The following is a 26,432-nucleotide window of genomic DNA, read 5'->3' on the forward strand; positions in this document are numbered from 1 at the left end:
TATCAGATATTTTACTTTATAATTTATAACAATAGCAAGATTACAGTTACTAAGTAGCAATGAAAATAACTGCATGGTTGGGGTCACCACAACATGAGAAACTGTATTAAAGGGTCGCACCATCAGGAAGGTTGAGAACCATTCCCATAAAGTAATGATGTATGAGCCTATGATTTCTATCTTCTGTATGATAAATTTATTTCTGTTGAAACTTCCCTTATTGTTCCAATTCTTTGAACTAAGGTTCCTGTGTCCTAAGAAAGGAGTTCACAATTGGGGGTTTTGGAATTTGTCTTTTGGGCTGTGTGTCAGATGATAGGTTTTATCATTCGCATAGAGACACCATAGCTTTACCAACAGATACAATCCTCTTTTCATAAACACAGGTACAATTCACTGTAATTTTATTAGGGTTCCTGCCTTATCACTTCTTGTTTGATGAGAGGGCTACAAGATGAGAAGCATGTATAATTTTTTTTAAAGACAAGATACAAAAAGAGGGTTTCAGAAAGAATCTGTTTATAATACCAGGAAACACACTATTTTCCACACCTTAAAATAAAAATTAGTGTTAGGGCCTATGTTGAGAATCATCATGGCTAATCGCTATCACAGTTCTCTGGAAAGCACTTGGTAATGTCTTTGCAGGTATTATCAATAGCTCATCAGTTACAAGTCAGAGGCCTGTGCTTGTCAGTTTCACTGGATTGTGTGCACATTACTTATACACACTGCTAATATCATAGTATTGACTTACTATCCTCACTCAATCTTCTCTAGCAACAGGCTCAGCATAGCTTAAGCAATTTTATGTAGCAGGATGAAATACATATATATGGAATCTTCACAGGTAGACAGTAGAGGGGAATATACTGTTCAGGCTGATAGTGGACCAAATGAATGCACATAGGTACTGAAAGTACATGGCATGCTTTGGGAAACATTTGAGAGTATAAAGCCCAAGGATCTATAGTAAAGAAAGGGAGAACAAGTAATTTCATTAGTTCATTTGTTTATTTATGTATATTAGTTCATTTATTACAGAGTATCTATAATATGCTCGGCAGTGTGCCAAAGGCTACTGTCCCTGAGAACTTAAGTCAGTAAGGGGATTCCAACACATGAATCAAGCTGTATAAAGTAAGACATCTAGCGAAGCAGTAACAAAGCATTACATTACAAAATGGCACCAAGGGTTTTTTTTTTTTTTTTTTTTCTTTTTTCCGCCAAGTGTTTTTTATTTCATTCTACTATGTTACGACTGTAGTACTCATGATTTTTGTGGAAGCTGCACAAATGAGCTAATTCTGGGATAAACAAGCAAATTTTGAAGTAAAAAGCAGGCTAGACCCTAAAGGCAGTTTTTTATAATTGCCAGCAACATAAGAGGGTGAGCGATGAGCAAGCATGCACAGAGGGATAGTACAACTCTAAAGGCCATCAGCCATCATCTCAAACAACCTGGGAGTGTGAAATGGTGTGGAAAAGGACCCTAATTAATCAAGGGCTGCAGAAACTGAGATGAGGGTCCTCATGGATCCTGATCTTGCCAGCTGGATGAAGGCATTTAGGGAATTCTGGATATACAGCTAGTACTGGAGGGGTGAGAGAGAGACAATAGTCTACACTGAAGTATAAAAGGGCAGATAAAGCAATGAGGAGAGAGACATGAAGGGAATGTAAAGAAATTCATCACAATAACCTATCCAGTACTGAGAGCTGCTGGTCTGAGAGTGAGAGGGACCTCAAGAAGACCATGTAGAGCTGGGGAACTGCCATCTTAGCTCCTGGGGAAAAGTCTCTGTGGTAAGGCAGGCAGAACCAAAGACAGCAAAGTTACTGGTGAGGCTGAGAGGCAGAAGGAAATCAAGGGATAGGAAGTATGAGGCAGAGACACTGAACACAAGGACACTTTCTGAGAACTCTGCACTATGGTGAGGAATGGTTGGAGGCAATGTGTGGAAGATAGAACCAAGAAGCGGCTAAAGGACCTAAGAAAATTACACAAGAGTAGCAGCTTTGAGTGTCTTGGAGAAATTAAAACTATAAACTCAAGAATGACTTCTCTAAAGTTTAACTGTCCTTAATAGATCAAACCACCTAATGTGTCTCTAGGAAGCCTATCTAAAAACTAGCTGATAGTTTTCTCTTATCAATTCTAAGTGGAGGGTTTTTAAGAACACATTTTTAGCTTTGCCTGGACACACTACAAAAAAAAAAAAAATCTATCTTATTCTGAGAAGGAAAATATCAAGGACTGGTTCTGAAGTTAGGACAAGGCTGAAAAGTCCAGTCCCAACCTCTTTTAGCACTGTAGCTCTGATGTACTATGCTACTTATACTCTGTATCTGTAAGATGAGAAATATATTATTTAAAACAGATTACGACTATATAGGCTTTTACTTTTACAGTGTTCAAATATAGGTCTTTTTGACAGAAATGAGTATTTACATCACTTACTTATTAAGCCGCAGTGCTACAATCCCACCTGAATGGGCATTCACTGGCATTGTTGTTGGGTCATATCTATGGAGCCAACTCTAGCACTTACAATGTGCATAAATATTCTATGGCTCCTAGGTGCTTTACAAACCACATTTGAAAAATCTAAATATATACTATCAAAAACTGGGAAAACACAGAGAACTGTATAAGGAAAGTTCATGGCCTTTGTCTTGCTAGGCTTCACATTTAGCTATACTGGCTTCAGTTAATCTGTGTCTTTTTCTGGTTATCAAACTTGTTCTCTGATAATCTTGTGCATATATCATTCATCCTAATTATTTCCACTCTACTCCTCTTAGATCCCTCTATATCTGTCAACAGCATTGTGACAAATTCCTTTCCCACATTTATATATTTTTGGTTTTGTGACCCACTTACTTGAACTAGGATTCTGTATGACTTCGGGTTTGAAACTCTTCACTGGAGCCTGGTGGGCTCACCAGTGGGTATACAACTAAAGAGGACTCCCCCACGATCTTTCAGTAACCAACACTTTAGTAGAGAAGAATAAGGTTCCATAGAATAAGGGTCCTATCCATGATTAGCTGTTGATAGAGACAGTCCTGTGCAGACCCAGTGGTTTTGAGTTCATAATACAATGGCTTTTCTCTCCCAGTAGATAGTACTGTACAGGCCTTCACTCAATCTTTTGTCTCTTATGTCCTGTTTTCTATTTATTTCCTTATTACATTTAAAAATGATACTGGCTGAGAGAGATTTTCAACACAGCAACATGACCTACATGAATACAGGTACTTGCAGAGTCCAGAGGCACTGGATTCTGTGGCTCTAGAGATCATGAAATTGTAAGGCGCTAGGTGTGCATGCTGGGAACCGAACTCAGGTCCTCTGAAGAGCAGTGCATGCTGTTATACTGAGTCATTTTTCCACCCTCATTACTTCCTGAATTTTGGTGAGTCTAAAATTGTGTTATCTTTGGCTTTCAGATCCTGTCTTTCTTTTCCAATTCTGAACATCAAATACAAATTATACTTTTTAAACAGCATAATGAAATGCATCTGTACTCCCATGATTTGGGAACTGGAGACAAGAAGAACACAAATTTAAGACTAGCCTCTGGTACATAATGAGATTGAAGACAGTCTAGACAACATGAAGGCCTGTTTAAAAAAAAAAAAAAATCAAATCCAAACAAAAACCCTCAAACAAGCAAATTACATTTTGTAGTTTGTCTTGTATATAATTTCAAAGATTCAGAACCGCCATTCAAAACCAATGCTTTTATATTTTAATATGAAATACCTTGCATATTTTATATAAAGAATCTTGTCCATCTCCTCCTGTGTCCTTGAAGTAGTCATGAGCTGGAAATGTGCGGTTAATATCTCTGGTGATAGCACTGTCTTGAGGAGACTCCTGTAGAAAGAGAGGAAGAGGGGGATGGGAGCACTAGTAAGATAAATATCTATTAGGATCCATATAAAAGGTTCCATTACTTATGTCCTTAAAGTGCTAGAACACATATTCATGCCTGCACTTTTTACTACCTTTTCAGGGGGCTAATCACTTAAGTAAGAGTAATAAGGGTGGACAAGATGGAAGAAAGGTGCCATTTCACTGTACATACCTGATGCTACATTCCCTATGCATTGCGAACAAGTGAGGCTAATGGCCTTTCTACTGTATAAAGGAAAATGACCTGCTAAAAATCAGTTTTCCACAGAAAAACATTTAAGTTTACCACAAAGGAGAAGGCAATATGATTATGGTAGAAAAACCAAGCTAAAATAACGCTTAACCTACAGACACAAAGCTCTCATACCTATTATCTAAAGGAAAAGTTAAGCCCCTTAACCAGAGTTTCTAAGGGACAAATGGCACAAGAATGCAGAAGACGACCAAAAAAATGGCCCAGGGTTCAAAAGCCCTATGAGAAACTTCCCATTTCTTCCTCCAGAAGAGAAAAATGGTCTCTGAATCAACAAAAAAGTAAACAGGCATCAATAATGCTTGCAGGTGTCCATGAGGCACACCAACACTCTGATGGGTCTAACCTCCCTAACAGTTTTCATCCAGCTCCTGCCCCTTCCCACTGACCATGGGAACAGACAATGAGAACTCACATGGTAAATTTCTGAAGCCTGCAAAAAATATGATAACAAACTGCTTCCTAGTCCCTCGGGAAGCACTGGCTTTAAATACTTGGTCTTGCAAAATATGCTGAAGAACTTGGAACTAATCCATTTGATTTGCCATAGGCCAACCCATATGAACCCAGCCACCAAAATTCTAATGATGAATTTAGTAAGTTCTTGTCAGAATAATAACATTACAAATCTCACAGAGTTCTGAAAACAAACCCATGTCCTTGACAATGTGCCAGAGAGATTTGTGTGTTGATTTTAAATTCACCTAACTGCTGCTGCTGCCAACTGAAGTTTATGTGTGTTCAGCCCAGAAACAATGTCAGACCCTGCTATAACTTGTATGCCCTTTTGAATACTTGGGTCTTTCATATGAGTGTTAAAAATACTTTTTGTAGTTTACAAAAATCAATTATCAAGAAACTGTCTCTTGCACTTTAAGCAACAAAATAAGACAGTTTAAATAGCTCAGAAACTACACACATGAGGCTGGTTAAAATTAAAATACCAAGTGTTGGTAAAGTAATGCAACACCTGGATCTCTTACAAATAATGACCAGGATGTACCATCATGCAATCACTCTGGTAAATTACACAGCACACTCAACATCTACAAGTTTACTATTTGCTAATAAAAGGCTAATGAATGACTCTAAGACCAAGGCAAAACACCCAGAAAACCATGCAGCATTTTGTATTGCCAAAAAAGACAAAAATAAACACGCAGGTTTCTTTCTTTTATTACTACCGCAAACCATGCCACCAACCCCTAACAATAATGCTACCCACAAGACAATACCTACACTGATAGCGTCTGTCAGAAGGACACTGACAGCCAAGGAAAATGTTTCTAATGCCAAATAATTTAAGCAACAAAGGGATAAAGTAATACTGAGTCTTGAGTATGAGAGAAATATCTGTGAGTCTCTACATTAAAAAAAAAAATGGATTAAATAAGTAGGGTAAAGAGATACATCACCCAGGCAGGCCAATTTCAAGTAACTTGTGTATATATTATGCCCTCAAGGACTCCTCCACTACTCAAACATGGACACACTTCCTTTGGAGGACTGAAGTACAATATGGAATGAGGGCTGGGTGCAAAAAATAACCATGCAGGGGAGAATCCCAGAAACCTGGTCTCACAAAGACAACCAAGATCAATATTAACAGTAAGTCATTCTGCTAGCAGGCACTCCTCGTGTTACAAAAATGGCTTTTACTATATCTTCATCTTTCGTGTAAGTAACTTCATGAGAAAAATACCAGATAATTTCTTGAAGGACATTGTATGAAATGTCTGACCAGTATCCCTTAAAACCACCACAGTTTGTGTTCCTTTCATGAGTACATGTCACTAAAGCAAAATCTAGATGCTAGGTGGGCTCATTTCTAGTGACTCTTCCTTAGCTCTGTCATGATGCTTGATATGTGGTGGTGAGACTGGGAGAAAGGCTCCTTTAAAACAGTTTGTGGGTTAAAATTTAAGGAAGTTATAGTAAGTGGTATTTCCTTGTTCCCACATCAAAATTGTTTTAGTTCAAACCATAGTGGTACTGAAGTCTGTAATCTCTCTGGATGTCTGTTTTTATACCTTATTGTGAGAACAGGGCAACTGGGTAACTTCTCAAGATTAATAAGGCCCTGGGAACTGGAGGAAGTGCTTTGAATACATACTCTTTGTAAACTCAAGCTGGAAAATAGAAAGCTAAGAATGGCAGGAAGAAAAAGTAGTACCCAAACAAAGAAAGTGCAGTGGAAGGCTGCCATGAGAAATAAAAAGGAAGGGGGACTGTAATTCTCAAGTAGTTTGTTGCCCAAATGAAAAGTTCTCAGGAATAATGTTATCAATGCCATAAAACTGTATGGATCACTTCATAAAACAGAAAAGCAGCCCACTCAAATACATTATTTATCTAGGAGACAGGGTCTTACTATATAGCTCAGGCTGGCTTCAGCTTTCTGGTCCTAAGATTACAGGTTATGTGTCAATCATACCTTGCCCATGTCCTATCTTTAAAATGTATTTTCATGAATAAAATATATTATACTGGTTGCATAGCCTTATTTTGTTTTTGTTTTTTTGGTGTGTGTGTGTGCACGAGTGTCTGTTAATACAGGTAAAGCATGTGGCACAGCACACTGTGGAAGTCAGAGGACAACTTTCTAGTCAGTTCTTTCTACTGTTGAGGCAGCACCATTCATATCTGCTATCACTGTAAACTTTGGCTTAGATGCTCTACCACACTACTGAATGTCCTTATCACAACTGACTTCTAAGAATTATAAGCATTTTCTACACCATGGAGAGTGAACTAGTGTCTATTATCTTTTCAATGTCAAAACAAGAATCCTAGAAATAAACCTAAATAATGACCTCATTTAGTAACAATAAAAAACTAAAAAAATAAAGCAAACATCTCCATGGTTAATTTGAGCTTTCAAGAACTAAATACATACATTATGTATCTGTGCAAATGCAAGATTACTGGTTCCCCATGGCTATCACAATTGTTCTTTAAGTCCTTACTTGCTTTTCAACTAGGAACCATGGGATTTCTGTCCTAGAGTACTGTCCTTCCATACCAATGCATGAGAAGGGATCTGGGTAGAAATCAAAGTTGTTGGATTTTAGTAGAAAATAAATTTGTTAGTAGAGACTGCTTTTCACATACATTAGGAGAATGGATTCCAGAGGGGGCTGGGTGGGGGGAACCCATGACAATAAAACTGGCACCAGTTTAAAGTTAACAGCACAATTTAAAAGCTAAACCAAAGAAAGGGAAATTGATCTACACATATTTAAATATATGAAATACTATAAAGGCACCCTGTAGTTAATGTTTTAAAGGTTTCCCTTCCAAAGCTCAAGCACCTAAAACACAGAGCAGCCTAGGAATACATTTCCATGAACATAGAACACATAGGTTAACTCGAGGTACTAAGATCAGGCCACTCTGTGGATTCTGGAGTTGTTCTACTTAGACAACAGTACAATGGACAAGATTTAAACTCTGTAGTAGGCAATTTTGTTTCTGTGTGCGCCTCTGTTGTTTTGATTTAGTTTTCACAACCCTGGGCAGCCAGCCCACTTACCTAAGCTAGATCCTGCAGTATTTCTAGCCATCTGATTATAAGCCTAGCCTATTTGCCTGGGTTTGTAAGAAGAAACACTAAGTGGAAGAAAGTGGGAGAGACAAGGTCTAGTACATCAGTGCTAACTTTTTCCCACCCGATTTGAGCTAGACGTTGTTGGCAGAGAAACCAAAAGACAAAATTTGTATTTGGCATGTTGTGCTGTTTGGGACTTATAACTGGTCTGGAGAGAAGAAAAGGTCTGTAATCAGACAGTATGTAATTCAAGAAATCTATTGTATGCTACCAATATCATACTTTATTACAATCAAATTAATTTATAGAGAAGAGACAACAGAAACACTGACACTTCAAATACAAATGACAGAATAAGATTTTTTCTTTTAACCTATGAATCATCTGACAAACACTGTAGTACTCAAGAACAAGTATTTGTGCTGGTTAGATTTATTTTGTTTTAAACCAGTCTTCAAGGTAGAGATCTACTTCAGATTTTCTATTATCGTCTCATTTAGTGAGTTCTTCCTTTTCAAGACAAACAATTATAGTGAACTTCAAATGCCTCTGCCTCTTCATTCCCATCCCTAACATCCAACAAAACGAACAACTCTCCCCAAACATGGAACATGAAAGGCAACCATGTAATGTGACCAGAGTCTTAACTATAAAAACTATGCTTAGCATGCCTGTTGTAGAAATATCTGCTCAAGAAGCACTTTTCATCTGTATGTATAAAACTGTACCAACTGGATGAATATGTAAGCATTATTCTGACACTATGGATGACAATGTAAGAGGAAAGTGGCTGACTTCAGAAAAGACATCTCTGTATTTAATAAAATAATGGACCACTGTCACATTGTTTCAGACCAAATATGGCATTATAATGCCTTTCTAAAAATAAACCTAAGTCCCAAGTGACATGTAGCCCTTTAGCTATGTCCATTTCCTTTTAGGGCTCAAGTTTCCCACAGGAAAACTGGCCAATGTTTGGCAAAATAGCCTGAAATCATGTATAGATAAGGCATAAATGCTAACAGTGTGATCAACCTTTTCCTGCTTGACTATTGTTCTCCTGCATAGCAACACATCTGAAGAGCTCAAGGACCCGGCACTCTAAAAACTGTTACTGACAAAAGTGGACAGGCAGAGAATCATTCCGAGTAAAAACGTGGTGGTGTTGGTAAGGGCAGCAAGTTAAGAATTAAATCAGAAGGTACAAAATTATGTGCAAAGCCATATTGTAAACATGTTTCTGATAACTAAATACTTCTAAACACTTATTTCAATGCACATCAAATAAGTAGTAAGGTTAACAGCTTAGTATTACTGTATTATGTTGGATGCTTAAAATTTTACAGGGTATCACATGCTAAGAACAAAATCTTGGACTTGCATGGTCTATGCAGTGAATTTCAGGTAAGCTAGGAAGTTATTATAAAGTAAGACTCCATCTCAATCAGTAACCAACCATCACCACCAACAAAATAACTAAAAAATCTGCTGCCAAGCCTGATGCCAGTTCTTAGGACCCATACAGTAGGAAAGGAGAACTGGGTTATCCGGACTGCTCTCTGACCTCTATACTGCCACTCTCCACAAATGCACGCAAAATTAATAAAAACACAGTTATCATAAAGTACACAGTACATAATACAAAACCCAAGTCAATTCTTACATTCCTTAAGTTATATTTTTATATAACTTAATCCATTAAATTACAATTACTAAAATGGTTCTCTTTTAAACATTCAACAAATACCCAACTATTTTTTCATAAAGCTCATTTCTTCTAGAAATAATGACTTAAGTCAGATACTTGAGAGTGCAGCAAAAACTATGCAGCTGTGAAGCAGCTATATTCTTTGAGATGGAATGTTACAACTCCATGCTAGTTCCTTGCTCTGAAAAGTGCTTAATGAGAACCACAATGAATAATACCGTTCACAGAACATCTCCAAACTGCCAGACAACATTCAGAATGCAGGAAGAGGTCTGCATTTTTTTGCCGAAAAAAAAAAATTAACCTTGAAAGACTTGTCAAGAGACAACTACTTAAAGTATTTAAAGGCTATCTTGTTTCATCACTAACATACCTAAAGTCACTCACCATACATGGAGCATGGCTAGGCAGGCCTGTTGTAATCTCTGGGGACCTATAGTACGAGTCCCAGGCTGTCTGTGGTGCTGGGGACCCACACTCATGTCCTCATGCTTGTGCAGTAAGCACTTTACTCATCAAACCATCTATCTCGCTGGCCCCCAACCTCATTTTTAAAATATTTTTTAAAAAAGGAGACCTGCTAGTTCCCTGCTCTGAAAAGGACACATTGTCCTCAAGCCTTCTTAGCTCTAACTATAACTCCCAGAATTTCCCAATGAAGTACATCTACACAGTGAATGTATAGGTCAGTGTTTCCAAACAGACAGCATTAACCCCAATGCATTCTCTAAAAGCAAGAAGAAATACCTAAGGCTTCAGTACAGAGGTTCTGCAAATCATTGGGAGAAGACTTCAGAGATGTGAGGGTGTGCTGTTTCTAGCAATAAGACTACAATTATAGTAATTTATGAAAGGATAATTCTTTATTTCTATGTTTAACCTGCAACAGGTTTTCTCCCATCATACATTGGGAGAAATCATACATTTGGTACATTACAGATGAATTTACTGGGGTCTTACTGACTTTTGTTGTTTGCTTAATCTTGCCCAGCTAGATGCTTTCTACATCACCATTATGCCTGGAGAGAGGGGAATAGGGAGGGCAGAAGAGTACAGACCTACAGAAAAACCCTCTCCCAGAGCCTATGCACCGACTTCTATGGAAACTTACTTGATACACATCTCTATCACCTACACGTTCCAAGCAACATTTTGTACTCTCTCACCACCTCTATCCCAGCTAAGAAAACATCTATCCCTACACAGACATCTGCATTAATGCATTACTTCCCATGATATAAATTGCTTCTCATGGTATAAAAAGAATGCATTTCAATAGCTGTTGTAGTCTCTCAATGAAAATTAAACATTAAAAACCTGGAGGGAGCTACACACAGAACATATCATAGTTGACTAGGAACCAAAAGGCCTTATGACTCCAGAATTCCCCATAATTCCCATAGGGACACACTGACCTTGCCAGTCTTTCTGGGAGAAGGATGTAAGATGAGTAACAGGAAACTGCTTCTTAAAGGCTACAGGTAAGGTGGTGCTAGCCACACACACTTCCTACAAACCAGCAGCTAGTTACCTCCTCTCTGACTTCCGTTAAAATTCACTGCCTTTGGCTGAACACAGTTTATGTTCTTCATTATAAACAACCCTCCCTTAAAGATCAGAGGACACAAAGTTTACAATCACACACACACACACACACACACACACACTCCTCAAAGGTAGCCCCCCTTTTTACAGCTGGTTGTCTTTCTTAATTCTGAATGGAATGCTTAACTGCTAATTTTGCTGGCTATTCTATTGTTGACATTACCTACAGATTTCTAAGTTATGGGAGAAGATATTGCGGCTCTGCCCACTCACAGGTCTGCATCCACAATTCTTTCCCCCTAATTCTCAATAGTTTTGCTACCAATTTTGGCTAATTCAATATGATTTATGAGTCAGAGTACATCTATGATTCTATTCCTTTACCTTTTTCTTCTTCTCATAAATGTCCTATTTTGTCTGGTTTTCTCCGTATCTAAGCACACTATGCAAATATCAGTGTATAATTCCTTTCAAAGTCTGAAAGAATCTTAAACCCAGGTGTATATAGCTCAGTGATAATGTATAGCTTTGTCATTGATGATGTACAGCTCAGTAATAATGTATAGCTCTCTTGAATGTCTGAGGCTCCCTTGTATCCACAATACCACAGATAAACCAACTCTTAAGATCTACTCCTTAAGAACAGACCTCTAACTGAGATGTCTTTTTTCTGCTTATTTTTGACCAGCTACTATCTAATTCACCTTTACAGCCTCTTCCCCAGTGTTTTCTCTTTTTGTGGGACTTCTTCCTCCCTGGAGACATTTTCCTGGATTTTACTTATTTCTCCTTTCTCATTCTGAGGAGATACATTGTTCAGCAACTCTCTAAGAATGTATGAAAGGCTGGTGAATATATTCAAATATACCGTATGTTATAAAGTGGGTTTATATTCACATTTGAATAATAGTTTAACTGGATATAAAATTCTGGCTTCCTTCCTCATACCGAGCTTCTAGAGCTTTTCTCCATCCTCGGTGTTTTGATATCTTTCAATGAAAAGCACCACGTCGTCTCCTTATGTCTGCACTGGGCCTTAACATTACGACTCCCTGATACTCACTTATCCTTAACTGAGCCTGTTTCTCTCTTCACTTACTATCCTGCCTCTGCCTTTCTTATTTTACTAGCTACCCCTACTTAAGCTTTATTTTTGAGCTTGTCTGATGTTTAAAAATATCTTTTACATTTGAATTTCAGACCTTTTTGCTTGTTTGTTTTAAACAGTGCCTTGTTCTACAATAATGAACTCTTTTCAGGTTGTATCAGTTGGACTTTAATTTCAAGGGTTCCTTAGGAAGCCCGCATCTGTGTTTGTTTCGGCCTCTGATTACTTTCCAAGAAGCTGTAGTATTAAATGAGAAGCAGGCAGGGACAAGTGCATACCTACAGCCCCAGTTACTGTAGTAGTTTCAGGAGCCTAAGGCAGAAATTCAAGGGCAGTCTGGGTAACACAGGGCAAACTGTTCTCAAAAAATATAAGGCAAATATACTGAACAAGGTGGCCCAGTGGGTACAGTGCTTTCATTTACTCTGTGAAAGTTCCCAACCATGCAAGTTCTTACCCTGTCTAAGCCTGAACATTCCTGACCAACAAAAGGAGGAAATTAGAAACAAATACTTGTTAGGTTCCCCTGAGAAGTAAATGAAGTAACCACCTGGACATTGCTGTCTGAAAGGCCTGGGTTATAATCAAGGTTCCCCACTTAGAAGCTCCGTGTATTTAAGCCTTTGCTTCCTAATTTGTCTAAGTAAGGTTAAAAGTAATCACTGCTGTGCCATCTGTTGGGCACGTAGATTGAATAAGGTGCTCATGAGATTCTCCTAAAACCTAACAGCCTGGGGTTTACATGTATATCGTTGCTTATACTCCTTTTGACTAGATTTAGCCACGTGTGTAGCTGTGCATGTCCAGGTGATGGCCCGTTCAAACTAAATTCTAACTCTTTGCAACACAAAGTACCAGAAGGGGGAACAATCAAGAAGCAGAGGTCTGAATTCTGGTCATAGCACATGGGAGCAGTTGGGCTTGGTTCCCCATGTAAAAGTCAGAATAAGAACAATTATTTCTAATCCTTTACTACCCCTCTTTTCTTTGATACACATGACCTTATGGCCTAAGTATCTGGTATTTCACCAATGCCCAAATGATACTATAAATTCCCTAAGAGACCCCATATACTTTGTTTTTCCAAATAGACACTATGTTAAGACCAAGACAAGCTGCCCCAGAAGCAAACTAATGAAATTAGCTTTCTGTTTGGATCACCAAACAGAAAGCTGTAAAATGATGAATTATAAAATCAGTGACATAAAATCATCTTAAAAGAAGACTTTCAAAGGCTAGCATGACTTGCAAGGGGTCTGATGAGAAGACAAGTGACAAGAGAACTAGATGAAAGCAACACAGTACTCAACAGCACAGGCAGGTCAGCACTGGCCAGAGACTCCTCCTGTGTCTGCATAGCAAGGCTTCTGCAATCACAATGCTGATCCCTCACATGCCAGAACGGTGTTATGAACTTCCCTCTCCACCGGGCAGCCATCTGCACAAGGTGTGCTTAATGATATACTTGCAGGAAACAGACTGCCATTATGTGAACTTATCCTAAATAAAAACCAACCATGTGTCTCTCTCCTAAGGATGCCTTGATAAATTCCTCCAGGTGGGGTTGTCTGTGAGGTCCCTAGAAAACCCAATTACAGACTTACCATACAAAACATCAAGAATAGAATTTTCTGTAAGACAGAGATGACACCTCACTGGAAATGCCCTCTTCTGGATACAAAAGCCCCCAATGTCAGGAAAAGAGGACAGAGATAGAAAACTGTTGTTTTACTGTTTACTAAGACTTGTGCTCTGGAGCAGGTTCTGTGTTAGACTCTGGGGATGTAGCTATCAGGGGTACTGTCTCTTGCACTCATTAAATTTTCAGACAATAAAAGTAAACAAGTTGTCATATGGTCTTCAGGGGTTGCTAAATAGCATGGAGTAGTGATCTAGCATTGAGCCTGCACGATAGAAATGTATGGAAGCACACCATAACATACTGCATAAATGTGAAACAATGGCAGATATATTTATATAAGATAATCACTTTTATTCATGAAGCATTCAATGGTACACCCACATTTGTTACCTGATCCAGTTCTATGGATCCCTATAATGGATGAAAGAACCTTTAGCATCTTTTTCTCTTCCTACTTTACTAACCAGCTAATCAGGTTTCTACATTCTCAGTTCAAAGTTCACTGTTACTGTGTCAGATGTCCTTTTATCACCCAAATTTTTAAAGAAATGCCAGTGACTCACTTGCAGTCAGTCATAAGAAACAGTTACCTCAACAATATATATCAACACTGTATATAATTTAGTATATTTACATTTGATTTTTCTTCAAGCTGAGACAGGAAAATGATACAAAACTACATTATTCCATGACTTACAGGCTTCAACAAAACAAAACAAAACAAAACAAAGAAAAAACAAACTTGCAATGCTACTATTTCCCCACCATGAAATATCTTCCAAACTGATCATGTAACAATAAACCCTGGCTTGCCAATAACTTATTTCACAGATCTTTTTAATACAGAAGTACATGGTCAATGCAATTAAGATATTTCCTACAAAGTCACTGCACATTTTCCAAATGGATCTTTGAAAAGCCGAGGAAACCCTTCCCATATCATTCTACCATCTGAGCCTGTAGACCTGCCGTTAAACTCGAGATAGTTCATTTATAGTATGAAAGTTCAAGTTTCTCCAATCTTAAAAATATTACATAAACTATTTAAGTACAAAAGAAAAGCCACTATAAAAGACTCAAATAGAATTTATCCAGCAATACTGCTAAAAAGAAAACCTGTCCAAAACAGGACTTTGAGTAGGAAGAAGCAAGCTTGTGAATAATTCCAGTACCCATTTGGGCTACTCAGTGCTCTGTCTGAGGTGGGTACTGTCTCAAATGCAACTACTTCCTCACTTCTAAGTGGCACAAATATTTTCACTGAAATCACTGTATAAAAACATAATTCATTTACAAGTTAAAGAATTAGCATGCTCTTACTTCAAACTTTACTATAAGGTAATTTTACACTATCTCTAAAAGCATATGTGTATTCTGATGCTAGTAAAATACCATAGTTAAATGAGCTATCTGAGGTATTTGAGTCTAAAAGTATGCATGTTTTTCTGACTCTGAACTAGTCAGATTGGTATTCAAACAAAATGTCATCAAATGTTGCCATAAATGTGGCAGAATAAAAAGATTAAACACCAACTGAGTCTATGATGCAGAGAATCGCCCCCTCCCCAAGATTATGTAACTATGCCCTTCATTTCTTCTTACCCAGCAAATTATAAATAAAATGGCCATGCAGACAATGAATGGAGCTATAGAATCTATTCCTTAAGCCTTAACATTTACACAGAACAATGGAGAGAGACAATCTGAAAAGACATCTGTTAGTACCTAGGGTAATAGAGGGTCTATCTGGATGTTTTCCTTTACCTTACTTAGTTTCTTCTTTAGTCTGTGCGCCCAAAAGCAATATAAATTCTACTCTTTGTTTGTTTTTTTTGTTTTTTGTTTTTCGAGACAGGGTTTCTCTGTGTAGCCCTGGCTCTCCTGGAACTCACTTTGTAGACCAGGCTGGCCTCGAACTCTGAAATCCGCCTGCCTCTGCCTCCCGAGTGCTGGGATTAAAGGCGTGCGCCACCAAAAAAATGTCTTTAATAAAACCAGAAATTAATACTAGTAAAACTAAGCACCTGTTTTTTTTTTTAAAAATCTTATTTAAAAAGCTGTGTTTAGATTAACATATCAGCTTGGTTAGATATTACCAGAACAATTTTCTTTTTCACTGTTACAAAATGGAATCCCAGAACAAAAAACAAAAGGGACTTAACTCCTTCTAAGAGTGAAGTCGACTCTCTTATTACAGGTTTTTTTTTTTTTAAAGATTTATTTATTATTTATTTTATTTGAGTACACTTTAGCTGTCTTCAGGCGCACCAGAAGAGGGCATTGCATCCCATTACAGATGGTTGTGAGCCACCATGTGGAAATGAAACATATCCAAACCAAATCTATAGAGCTAACCTCTCAGCTGTGCAGTGCAAGGAGAAATGTATTACAAACTGTTTTTCAGAATCCAGGGGAAAACAATTTCTCCTTGAAGCTGAAATCCAACAAAGCTATTTCTAACCCTGCATTTTCAGCATGAGCTCTAAATTCTGAATCATCAGAGCCAAACTTGGCTAATACTACATATAAAGAACAAGCAAGATTTGGAGAACTCAGAATCAGTCTCTCTTTCTCTCTCCTCTCTCCCTCTCTCTCCTCCCCCCCCCCTCTCAGCAGCTGATCTTGAACTCAGAGACCCACCTGCCAATATAACTTGGAATCTGAAATTTTAACGGTTTTATAATTCTCAGTCATTTAAAAAACTTAAAACAGAACACATATGAGGTTAAAACATAAAATCCAAATTGGCTGGAAGTAGGGTAGGGTGGATCTTTAATCCCAGCAGAGACAGGTGGATTTTTGTGAGTTCAGGCCAGTCTGGTCTAGATAGTGAGTTTTAGGAAAGTCAGAAAACACAGCAAACAGAACAAATAAACTCTGCTATGGATATACAAGTAAAAATTATTTGCCTTGTTTGCAAGGGTGCAATACCAGAATGGTGTGTATGTGTAAGGAAAGAAACATGTCTTCTTTTTTAAAAGAACAGTCTTTTAACATCAGGGTGAAAAGGCGAGGAGGCATAGCTGCCTATGTTATAAAGTATCTGTGTCCTTTTTTTGGGTTTCCTCCATTGTCCACTTCACCAAATATAACTGTTGTATGCACACTACAACCTCTAGCCAAAGGCAGAGGCCAATTAATTTTTCTGACAATAAAAATGAAAACTAGCATGCAGTAGAGGGGATTCTGACACTAACTGACAAACACCTTCTCTCCTATTAGACAAACAATTCTCTTGCTTTCAAGACACTTTTAAAAGGTTAACTCTACTTATAAACACAGAATATCTGAGTTCTAAACAATAAAATCCTATACATTTGTTAATGCTCTGGAAAAACAAAACCAGACAAGTGAGGCAAGAAATGTATCTCAAAGGATTTTTTTCCAAAAATAGGATAGCATGAAGGAGACTTGGCCCAACCAGAGTCCCCTGCTCCCCTTCCAGGAGGCCTCCTTAATAGGGTCCAAAAAATGTTTTCCAAAACTGTGATGCTAGCTGACTATTTAGAAGACAGACAGTTTACGTTGACCCTGGGCTGATTGCGTCAGTGGACTCAGTTCTCATTGAAGACTTTGGATTAGAACAGAAAACACTACAGTCACTTTAAAAAACATATTTTCACATTACAACTAGAAAGCTGTCCATCTATTATTTATTTAAATATATTTTGTTATAAAAAATCCAACTCAGTGTACACATTCTCAATATTTACAGACAGAGGCCCAGAAAGAGCACTGTAATGTCATTACTGCACACATGCTCACAATGCTCAGAAGCATGAGGTGAAAGCAGCTGGCTCTCACACACTGTGTGGCTTCACTGCACAGTTGCTTCATTTCAAAACTCTATAAATTAATATTCAGTGCTCACATTACTCATCCTATGGAGATTGCTCTCAAAAGGCAAGAAAAGAAAACATTTCACTATCCAAATGAATGCTTAAACTTGCAGTACAGTTATATTTTGGCACAAATAAAGAAAATCCTTGCTAGTTCATCAATATATGTTAATATTTTCTGTTAGAAGATACCAATTGCACATAAATTCCAACTTGCATTTAAGAATCCAGAAAGGGACAAGAAAATGGTTATTTTTAACATGCTGATGCTTTTCACACCCAGATTCAGCCACGCCAGTGGGGAGAGGTGTCAACTATGGCTTTACTCCTTTTGAATCTGAGAACTGTAGTCACTTCCATGACATTTCAAAAACTGGATCAAGAGTGATTCTTTTCATGATCCTGATTCTTCTAATTTTAAATCTCATTTAGGAAGGAAATTCTGCAAACTATGAAGGTTATCTGGATAGTCTGTAGCTGCTCTTAATTCTCTAGCGAACTGGAAGCAGAGATGGAGAGAAAAAAACTGAACCAAAGCCATCCTTTCTCCTTGAAAATAGAGCGACTGAATATATGAGCCCCCCTCAGATATGAGATCCATTAGGGGGTCCTTTGCCCCTAACTGTGTAAGGGTCCTTGGCTGTGGTGTGACTTGCACAAGAAGTACACACAGACCCTGAAAGGCCCTTTAGTCCTCGCTGGAAAACACTGTTGGAGAGACTGTAAATGATACAGTTGCAGAAACTGTTACTAATAGCAAGCCAGGTAGTCAGGAAGGATGCAAGGCGGCTGCTGCAGCCAGTAGAACTCTCCAGCAAGAAGTAGATGATGTATGGCAACCAGAGGACATAAAACACACTGGTGATTCTGAATAGGACCATGGCATAGCGCTTATCTGGACAGGTCTGGGCTTCCCCAGTCTCCCCATTCTGGCTGCTGAATCGGGCTTGCCTTTCGCTGATTTCTTTTGTGTGTTGCTGGCAGATGCGGAAGATGTTGAAATACGTGAAGCAGACAATGAGGGCAGCTGGGGCATACAGCATCATCACGATGAACAATGTGAAGTAGGAGTTGGTGTGCCAGGATTCTGCACACCACTGAAATACATCTCCATGATATCCGGGTTTACCCCAGTGGAAGAAGGAAGGCAGGAAGACCAGGGTGGAATACAGCCAAATCAGAAAAATACAGAGGCGTAGTCTCCAGGGAGTAACCAGGGTATTATAGGTTAAAGGCTTAGTGATGGCAATGTATCTATCAATGCTGATACAGGCCAGAGAAGCCATAGAGATGCTCTTCAGAACTGACACTACAAAACCAAATACTTGGCAAGTCATGGCCTCCTCAATTGGAAGAGGGTAGGAGAGGAGTGATAAGGAAGGGACCAGGCAGCTTACCCCAACCAAGAGGTCAGCATATGCCATTGTCTGGATAAAATAACTTGTAGAATGATGGTTCAACAGAGGTGCACAGTGAAACACAAAAATCACAATGATGTTGCCAGAAATAATCAATACAGTTAGAAAGACAATAATCAGCACTTCCAAAAGACAGAACCTGACAGTTTCCAAGTAGCCCAGTGCCAGAAGACAGAAAGGATGGCTGCTCTGATTACCATCCCAGGTGGAGTTCATCTCGTGCTCAGGAACTGGCTCTCACTTCATGCTGCCACCTGGCTGCTGTCTCAGTTCTCAGGAGCAGCTACTGTTATGGCAGTCAGCTTTGCATGCCTGTGACAAAGCCAGGGAGCCCTAGTCACCACGTTCCTGGGGTTGCTGCTGTGGTGGGTATACTGCCTGCTGTACAATTTCCCTTTAAATTCTTCCTGGAATAGGGAAAGCCAACAGCAGTTGTCTGGCCAGTCCCAGATGCAGCCATACTGCCAGGTTCACCATACACATAGCAAGGGAGTAAGGCAAACTGGGGACAGTGTCTTCAGGCCAAGTGTGGGTGGGGGAGGGGCAGAGGGAGGAAGATTAGTAGCTTCAGCAGGAGTTGTAATGAGTCTCCTCTGAACAGCTGATAGAAGAAAAGGAGAGAGCATTTTACATTTTGCATTCCACATCCTAGACAAAGAACCTAGCTAGCTCTGACTGCCAGCACCCCTCCCACTTTACCCTAAGTAGCCCCCTCCATAAACGGCCCTTACTTCAGAGGAACAGTAATACCATGCTTCCAAGATCAACATAAAGAAAGAAATTATAAACCCTCATTTTCTTTTATTTTACGTGTTGTAGGAGAATCTCCTCATGGTAATCCTGAAAACATTATCATTGATAAAAATTAACCAAGATTATTTTCTCCATTAAATCCAATGTACTATTATATCTCTGCAAACACCTTAATACAATTTATCTGCTTAGCTCAATTTCAGAGTGTTACCTGTGATTCTGCATGCTGTAATCCAAACAAAAGCCACAATTCATCCTTAACCGAAAGCCTTGCAATGCAGGAATGTTCGTAAAGCCAGCCTACTGCAGAACTAAGGCACAGAGGGAGGGGCTAAAGGAGTAGGAGGAGAAGCAGAGAGAGGGGCTTGGGAAAAGGAAGAAAGGGGGCAGGGAAGGGAAACGTGTGCTAGGGTACACACACACTCTAGCGTGCTGGACAACTCATTACCATTTATTCCCACAGAGGAGCTTCCGGACGGCACAGTAGGCACTGACTTGGTGTGCTCACAGGAAGTATCTGAAAGCTGTTTCCTTGTCGGTCTGCAATCTTCCTCATAGGTAAATGAGCAGAATTCAGATTGCCAGTAAGAAACATAGGCAGAGGTGGGGATGGAGAGAGGGAGGAGTCAGGATTTGGGCTGAAGTACAGTACCAGAGGAGAGAGGGTGAAAGTCCTATTTTTGTGTCCCCAAGAACAAAGGACAGTGTCACAGGAGGAAGCATGCTAACAGTACATGGCACCTGAGGAAGTCTAATTCAGCTGCACAAGATGTTACAGATGAGAGACAATATTCAGCCTCAATTTTCCTTTATCATTTATTAGATATTGGCTAATATTTGGAAATGATGGTATTTGGTCTCTCCTTCTTCCTCAGTTTAGTTAGGTACTCCACTTGAGTGGAGTGACAGTACACAGATATTCAGGTACCAAGTCTTTGCATCTTACAGTTCAATCTTGTTTCTACTTATCTAAAACAATGCAAATTGAAATAACACACTACTTTTTTGGATAATGTCATAAACGGTGCTTTCCGTTTTCATAAACTGGGTGCTGTGGGAATGGTATAATTTTGCCTGAATAAAGCCTCACCTCATCAGTAAAGGAAAACAAATGCTGCAACTGTAGTAATCCTAGGAGATCTGTACACTTGAACAAAAAACCATGTGGTCCAACTTGTATTTTTATTTATTTTTATACATGCTTTCTTACTGTGGGCAAAGGATGCTTACAATCACAGTTCAGTGAAGTGTGAACACTTTAATTCAGGAAAGTAAGGACCCCAGAGACGTGTTCAAGGAGACTAATAACAGTATGTGACAGGCCTCAGTAGAGAAGAGCAGCACAGAAGGGACAGCCTCCTGCCTCAGAGCTTTTTGTATTTAAATCACTGTCACTCACTGATAACTTGAGGCACTCCTGTTCCTACTCTCCCAGTCCCTAGCACATGTATGCTGAGGGTTCTACCCCTGAGAACCTCTTACACAATATATCCATCAGTCTCCTGATCTGCAATTTTATATTCCAGTATCTCAGCACAGCTGTAGTCTGAAAACATGGGATGAAAAAGAATCCTACAGTTCCAGACAGCCAACCAGTCTGCCACCATCTAATGCTTTAATCACCTACTGAATGTCTTAAAAAGTGTTTCCAGCACCCCAATTCAAGCCACACTTATCTTTTGCCACAGTTTCACTGAGGCCAAAATAATATTCTAAAACTGAAATAATAGATAAGTAAATAACAATAACTAGGCAGCAGCTTATACTTATTATGACTATGAATTATCCTTATTAATACTAATAGTCATAAGCAAGGTTCAATTATCACATTTTATGCCAAGAGATATTAAATTGTCCAACAAAGACAGGTAGAAAACAGGGAAGCTAGGACTTGAAGCAAGACAAACTGCCTTTTGTCAGACATATAAAATCATGTTACATGCTTGTTTAAACTTTTCATTTATTTTATTTTATTTTATTTTTGAGGCAGAGTCACACTATATAGAGCAGGCTGTTCTCAAACTCAAAGAAACTGGCTTGCCTCTGCACTAGCATAATCTATTGTGTTATACCGTTTTTTAACCCTAAATGTATGGCTTTAGTTGGGACTAGAATCACACTTGAACAGTAGAACTCTTGACTTGCATGTATAAAAGCCAGCATTAGAAAAACAAACTATAAAATAAACATGAAATAAAATGATTCAACTTGCCGGGTGGTGGTGGCGCACGCCTTTAATCCCAGCACTTGGGAGGCAGAGGCAGGTGGATTTCTGAGTTCGAGGCCAGCCTGGTCTACAAAGTGATTTTTCAGGACAGCCAAGGTTATACAGAGAAACCCTGTCTCGAAAAACCAACCCCCCCCCCCGCCCCCCCCCAAAGATTCAACTTTCTTTTCCTGCTACACAAAACCATTAATATGTCACTTTCTAAGGTTTGGCCCCTACTGGCTTCCAGCCTCAGCCCAGTCTCACTCTGGGTTACCCAGCATTCCTCACATTGAACAGAGCTCCTCTGAGCACCTGCAGCACCACAATACCACACTCTACCCAGACTACACCCTCCAGGGTGACTTCAGAAAACAAGACCTTTTAGAAAGCTTAGATGAGAAACCTTCAATGCCATTTGAATTCAGTGGTTATGTACTTTTTTCTAAAACTCTCATGAAATTTTATTTGTTTATAGATGACTGAAACAGAGACAATCCTTTTTTTTTTTTCATTAAAAAAAAACCTGCCAAATACAATAAAAATTGTTTTTAGGTTTCAAGAGGTTTTAAATGAAGCTGCAATAACTAGGTATGCATTCCTATTCTTAAAGTTCAGGACCTAGAAGGAAGTGCTAAAAGTCTTGCAATAGCCTAAGGTTTCAGAGCACTTCAATTTTCCTATCATGGTGGTTTAACTGATAAGTCAACTTATCCAAACCAAATCAAACCAAGACAGACAAAACCATCACCATCACCACCACCACCAGGAAACAGAAAACAAGTCAGAAACAGTTCTGATCCCAAGCTTTTAGACCAGGCTCACCAACCTGTATCAGGCTAAACAAAAGGAAACAAAACAAAACAAAACAAACAAACAAACAAAAAAAAACAAACCCACTAACAACTTCAAAATGGTCAAGACAATATATCCACATTCTTGGAATGCAGGAAACCCTGGAACTTCTTAGGCAGATTTGACAGATAGAATGGAAATGTTTTCACAAAGATATGTGGAGGAGGTCACATAGCTTTAATTTCCTGTTGCCTTATAAGGTCATGCCTAGCAGCACCTGAAATTCCTACTAATGTTAATGAGGCCTCCCCAGCACCCTGGCCCCTGACAATGATGTCCACTAAGCCTGGTGGTCCCTACTCACCCCTCAAAGGTTTAAATACCCTTTGTTCCCTACCCTAAAATGAGCTGTCTCACTGAAGCTGCCAGGGAGTCAGTTCTCATGGTGCTTGCCTGAGGTTTCTTTTGCTCCTGGCTGTTCTGGCATCCTCTCCTAGGATCTATGGTTGTGATCACAGGCTGATCATGCGATATGTCAGGGAGGAGGAGCCTGAATGACATCTTGGTATCCACAGAAAATTGGTCCCAGGACCTCTATTGAATATAAAATTCATGGATGCTAAATCCCTTATATAAAATGGTACAGCAGGAAAATGGGAATATGGTAGAATGCTTGCCTACCTTGACCAAGATCCTGAGTTCAATCTCTAGCACTGAGGGAGGAAGAAGTATTTATATATGGCACTCCTGTATACATAAATCCTTTGTAAATTACTTACAATATATAATACAAAGTAAATGTTAAGCAAATATTTGTTAAGATTTTATTATTTGGGAAATAATGATAAGAAAGAAAAGTTGATAGATCTCTATCACTGATGGTTAAATCTGTGCACATAGAATCCAAAACTATAGAAACCACAGACATTTGATATCCCAATGACTGGTCCAAGGTGAAGAACCTCACTGCGCGTTTATAAATGGAAGAGTGAGAACTCTAGGTCAGAGCTCAGGCTTCCTAACTCCATGTGCTTCCTGCTCAACAGACAACCTTTCGCCACTGAGTGCCCAGAGGTACGTTCCCATGATTTCAGTCTTTGCCTATCAAGTTCCAGAGAGAGAATTTTATTTAAAAAGGAAACAATCTGCTCAGTGATGACGCTGTCATTGGTGCATTCTATTTCTAGACTTGAGATGTGGATGGGCCTTCATGGCGTCTACTGCACACGCAACTTAAGAGATAAAATACTAGTGACATATAAGTGCTGCTAGTTTAGGGCCTGGATATAAGTTTGTAACTGTAGCAAAGCCTTACACATGGCTTTGTTCAGCGCCGAAAAGGAGACAGACACACAGTAAAAAGGAACGAGTAGGTGGGAAGGAGAACATCAGCGTGTGATGTGACCCACTAGTCTCTAATTATAAAGTGAATTTACTGTAGAGGCACTTTTCCTATAAACTTTGAAAACTAAACATTAAATCATAAGGAACAGTACGAGATACTGACTTAAATATAAGATATTAAAAAAAACAAAACAAAACACAGCCAAAGACAGAAGGCACTAAGGCAGGTTCTGGGAGCTGCAAATTGGAAAGTGCCTTCTTTTCCTTTCATGCCCAGCTCCAGCTGACATGTTACCAGATTCAAATACAGTAATAAGACAGGAAGCAGTGAAGCAGGCTGAGGGGATCACTTCCTGAGACCAGGAGGACTCCTTAAGTGCTTGTTCTGGTGTGGTAGTTTAGTCCCAGAACTTGGGAAGCAGAAGTAGGTCGATTTCTGTAAGGCCAGCCTGGTGTACAGGTCAAGTTTCAGGCTAGCAAAGGCTACAGAGTGAGACTCTGTCTTCAAAAAAAAAAAAAAAAAAAAAAACCAAAACAACCTTCAAGTGCATATTTTATACAATGGATTCCATGGAAAAAGAAAAGAAAAGAAAAGAAGAAAGCCTTGGTAACATTTAACATTTCTTCTTTTTTTTTTTTCTTTTTCTTTTGAGGCTTTATTACTTCATGCAGAGTAGAGATTGAGATAGGGATTTAATGATACTTAGACACAGTGGTTTATGCAGAGTAGAGATTGAGATAGGGAGGCCATACTAAGACTAGCTTCAAAACTTACTATGTAGTTAAGGATTAACTTGAATTGCTCCTGCCTCTACATATGTAGTGCTGAGATTACAGGAGTGAGCTATCAATACATGGCATAAGATTTTATAAGCACAAAGAACACACTCTAAAACAATCATAAAAGTACAATAAATATATAAGCCAGGGTCGCCATCTCGTTATTACCAAGCTTTATGCACTGTGTGCAAGTGTATGCTACACTTTCGGTAGCTCTTGATTTTTCATTTAACCAGACGACAGCACAGGAAGACCCTGAACCAAAGATTATTGGTTTTGTTTTGTTTTGTTGTGTCTGTGTGGGTGGTGGTGGTGGTGGTGGTGGTGGTGGTGGTAGTGGGGGTGTGTTTCTGAAACAGGGTTTCTCTGTGTAGCCCTGGTTGCCCTGGAACTCACTCTGAAGACTGGGCTGGCCTTGAACTCAAGAGATTTCCCCTGCCTCTTCCTCCTGAGTGCTGGGATTAAAGGCATGCAACACCAGTGCCCAGTGATTCTTAACCTTTAATAAGGAGAGAACTTTTTCGACTGTAATACTTTTTTTTGTAGGTATGTGTGCATGTATGAATTATACATAATGACATTATAATATATAACATTTTCATACACACATTCATCCTTCCATTTTTTTTCTTCCTGTAAACCAACAAATTAAGGTAGGGTCACTCACAGAAGCACAAGTGGAGGGTTATTTTCAGGAGCTGGGCCGCGTGCTAGTGACTGCATCACTGAAAAAAACATCTCTCTGCCACAGTGATCTTTAACTGTTATAGATACAAGAAGGGGTAGGACCTTGTCTCTTCCTACCTGATAGAATGAATTCATAAGGCCACAATCATGAAAAAGTCTTGGGCAGATGGTCCAACTCTCAGCTGCTGAGAGTTCAAGAGCTACAATTTGCCTGGAAGACACTGAAGTCCATCCCTTCCCACCCTCCTCTTCTGCAGTGTTTCCTGAGCCCTAGAGAGGGTGGCACAAACAGACTCTCCTGGAACCTGCCTCAGAAGCTGTATATCAGATAAAAAGACACAGATGGTTCTACCACTCCTTTATAACTCCCACTGTGATCTGTCGGGCACATTCAACAAAGGGCCTGCAACTGTTCTTTTCTTTTGTTTGGTTAGGTTTTTCGAGACAAGTTTTCTCTGTGTAGCCCTGGCTGTCCTGGAACTCACTCTGTAGACCAGGCTGTCCTGGAACTCAGAAACCCTACTGCCTCTGCCTCCCAAGTGCTGGGATTAAAGGCATTTGCCAACACTGCCTGGCAACTGTTCTTGAGATTGGCTTCCTAGGCCTACAATTCTGTTTATGTTGGACATAACATTTTCTTTTGAAGATCATGTCCTTTCCGTATGCTGTTTCCATATAAGATTATTTTAACAATTTCAAAAAGATAATATAATAAAATAAATTCTAATAAAATTTAAATATTTTCTTTACAAAGACTTTATACCTCGTTCTCTTATCAAAAATTCACAGGTGGGACAGAGTGGTTAAAGGAACCTAGGCCTGAGAACCTAAGAGTGGCCCTTGGGCATCACAAAAAGACAGATTAAAAAAGAATGGACCCCTAAC

At 39.1% G+C, this 26,432-nt stretch overlaps 2 protein-coding genes across 5 annotated transcripts in view; both read right to left on the reverse strand.

Annotated features, from left to right (window-relative positions):
* The window catches only part of Rabgap1 (RAB GTPase activating protein 1), a 124,214-nt gene that overhangs the window by 29,862 nt on the left and 67,920 nt on the right, over positions 1-26,432 (reverse strand). For all 3 annotated transcript variants that reach the window (XM_021155632.3, XM_085834965.1, XM_021155633.3), the window contains exon 14: positions 3,770-3,883. In XM_021155632.3, coding sequence (XP_021011291.1) covers positions 3,770-3,883 — 114 coding nt within the window. The remainder of the gene's footprint in view (positions 1-3,769; positions 3,884-26,432) is intronic.
* Positions 4,811-22,039, reverse strand: Gpr21 (G protein-coupled receptor 21). Of its 2 annotated transcripts, none has more exons than XM_029474581.2 (2): positions 20,184-22,039; positions 4,811-19,583 (listed from the first exon to the last, which is right to left on the reverse strand). In XM_029474581.2, the coding sequence occupies exon 2, from the start codon at positions 19,196-19,198 to the stop codon at positions 18,149-18,151; it is 1,050 nt and encodes a 349-aa protein (XP_029330441.1). In that variant the 5' UTR covers positions 19,199-19,583; positions 20,184-22,039; the 3' UTR covers positions 4,811-18,148. The 2 variants fall into 2 exon arrangements, with proteins under 2 accessions (XP_029330441.1, XP_021011311.1); XM_021155652.3 differs by having other exon boundaries at positions 19,947-22,039.

This window comes from Mus caroli, unplaced genomic scaffold, assembly GCF_978045245.1.
Source record: "Mus caroli unplaced genomic scaffold, Mus_caroli_1 scaffold_2, whole genome shotgun sequence".
Classification (NCBI taxonomy): domain Eukaryota; kingdom Metazoa; phylum Chordata; class Mammalia; order Rodentia; family Muridae; genus Mus; species Mus caroli.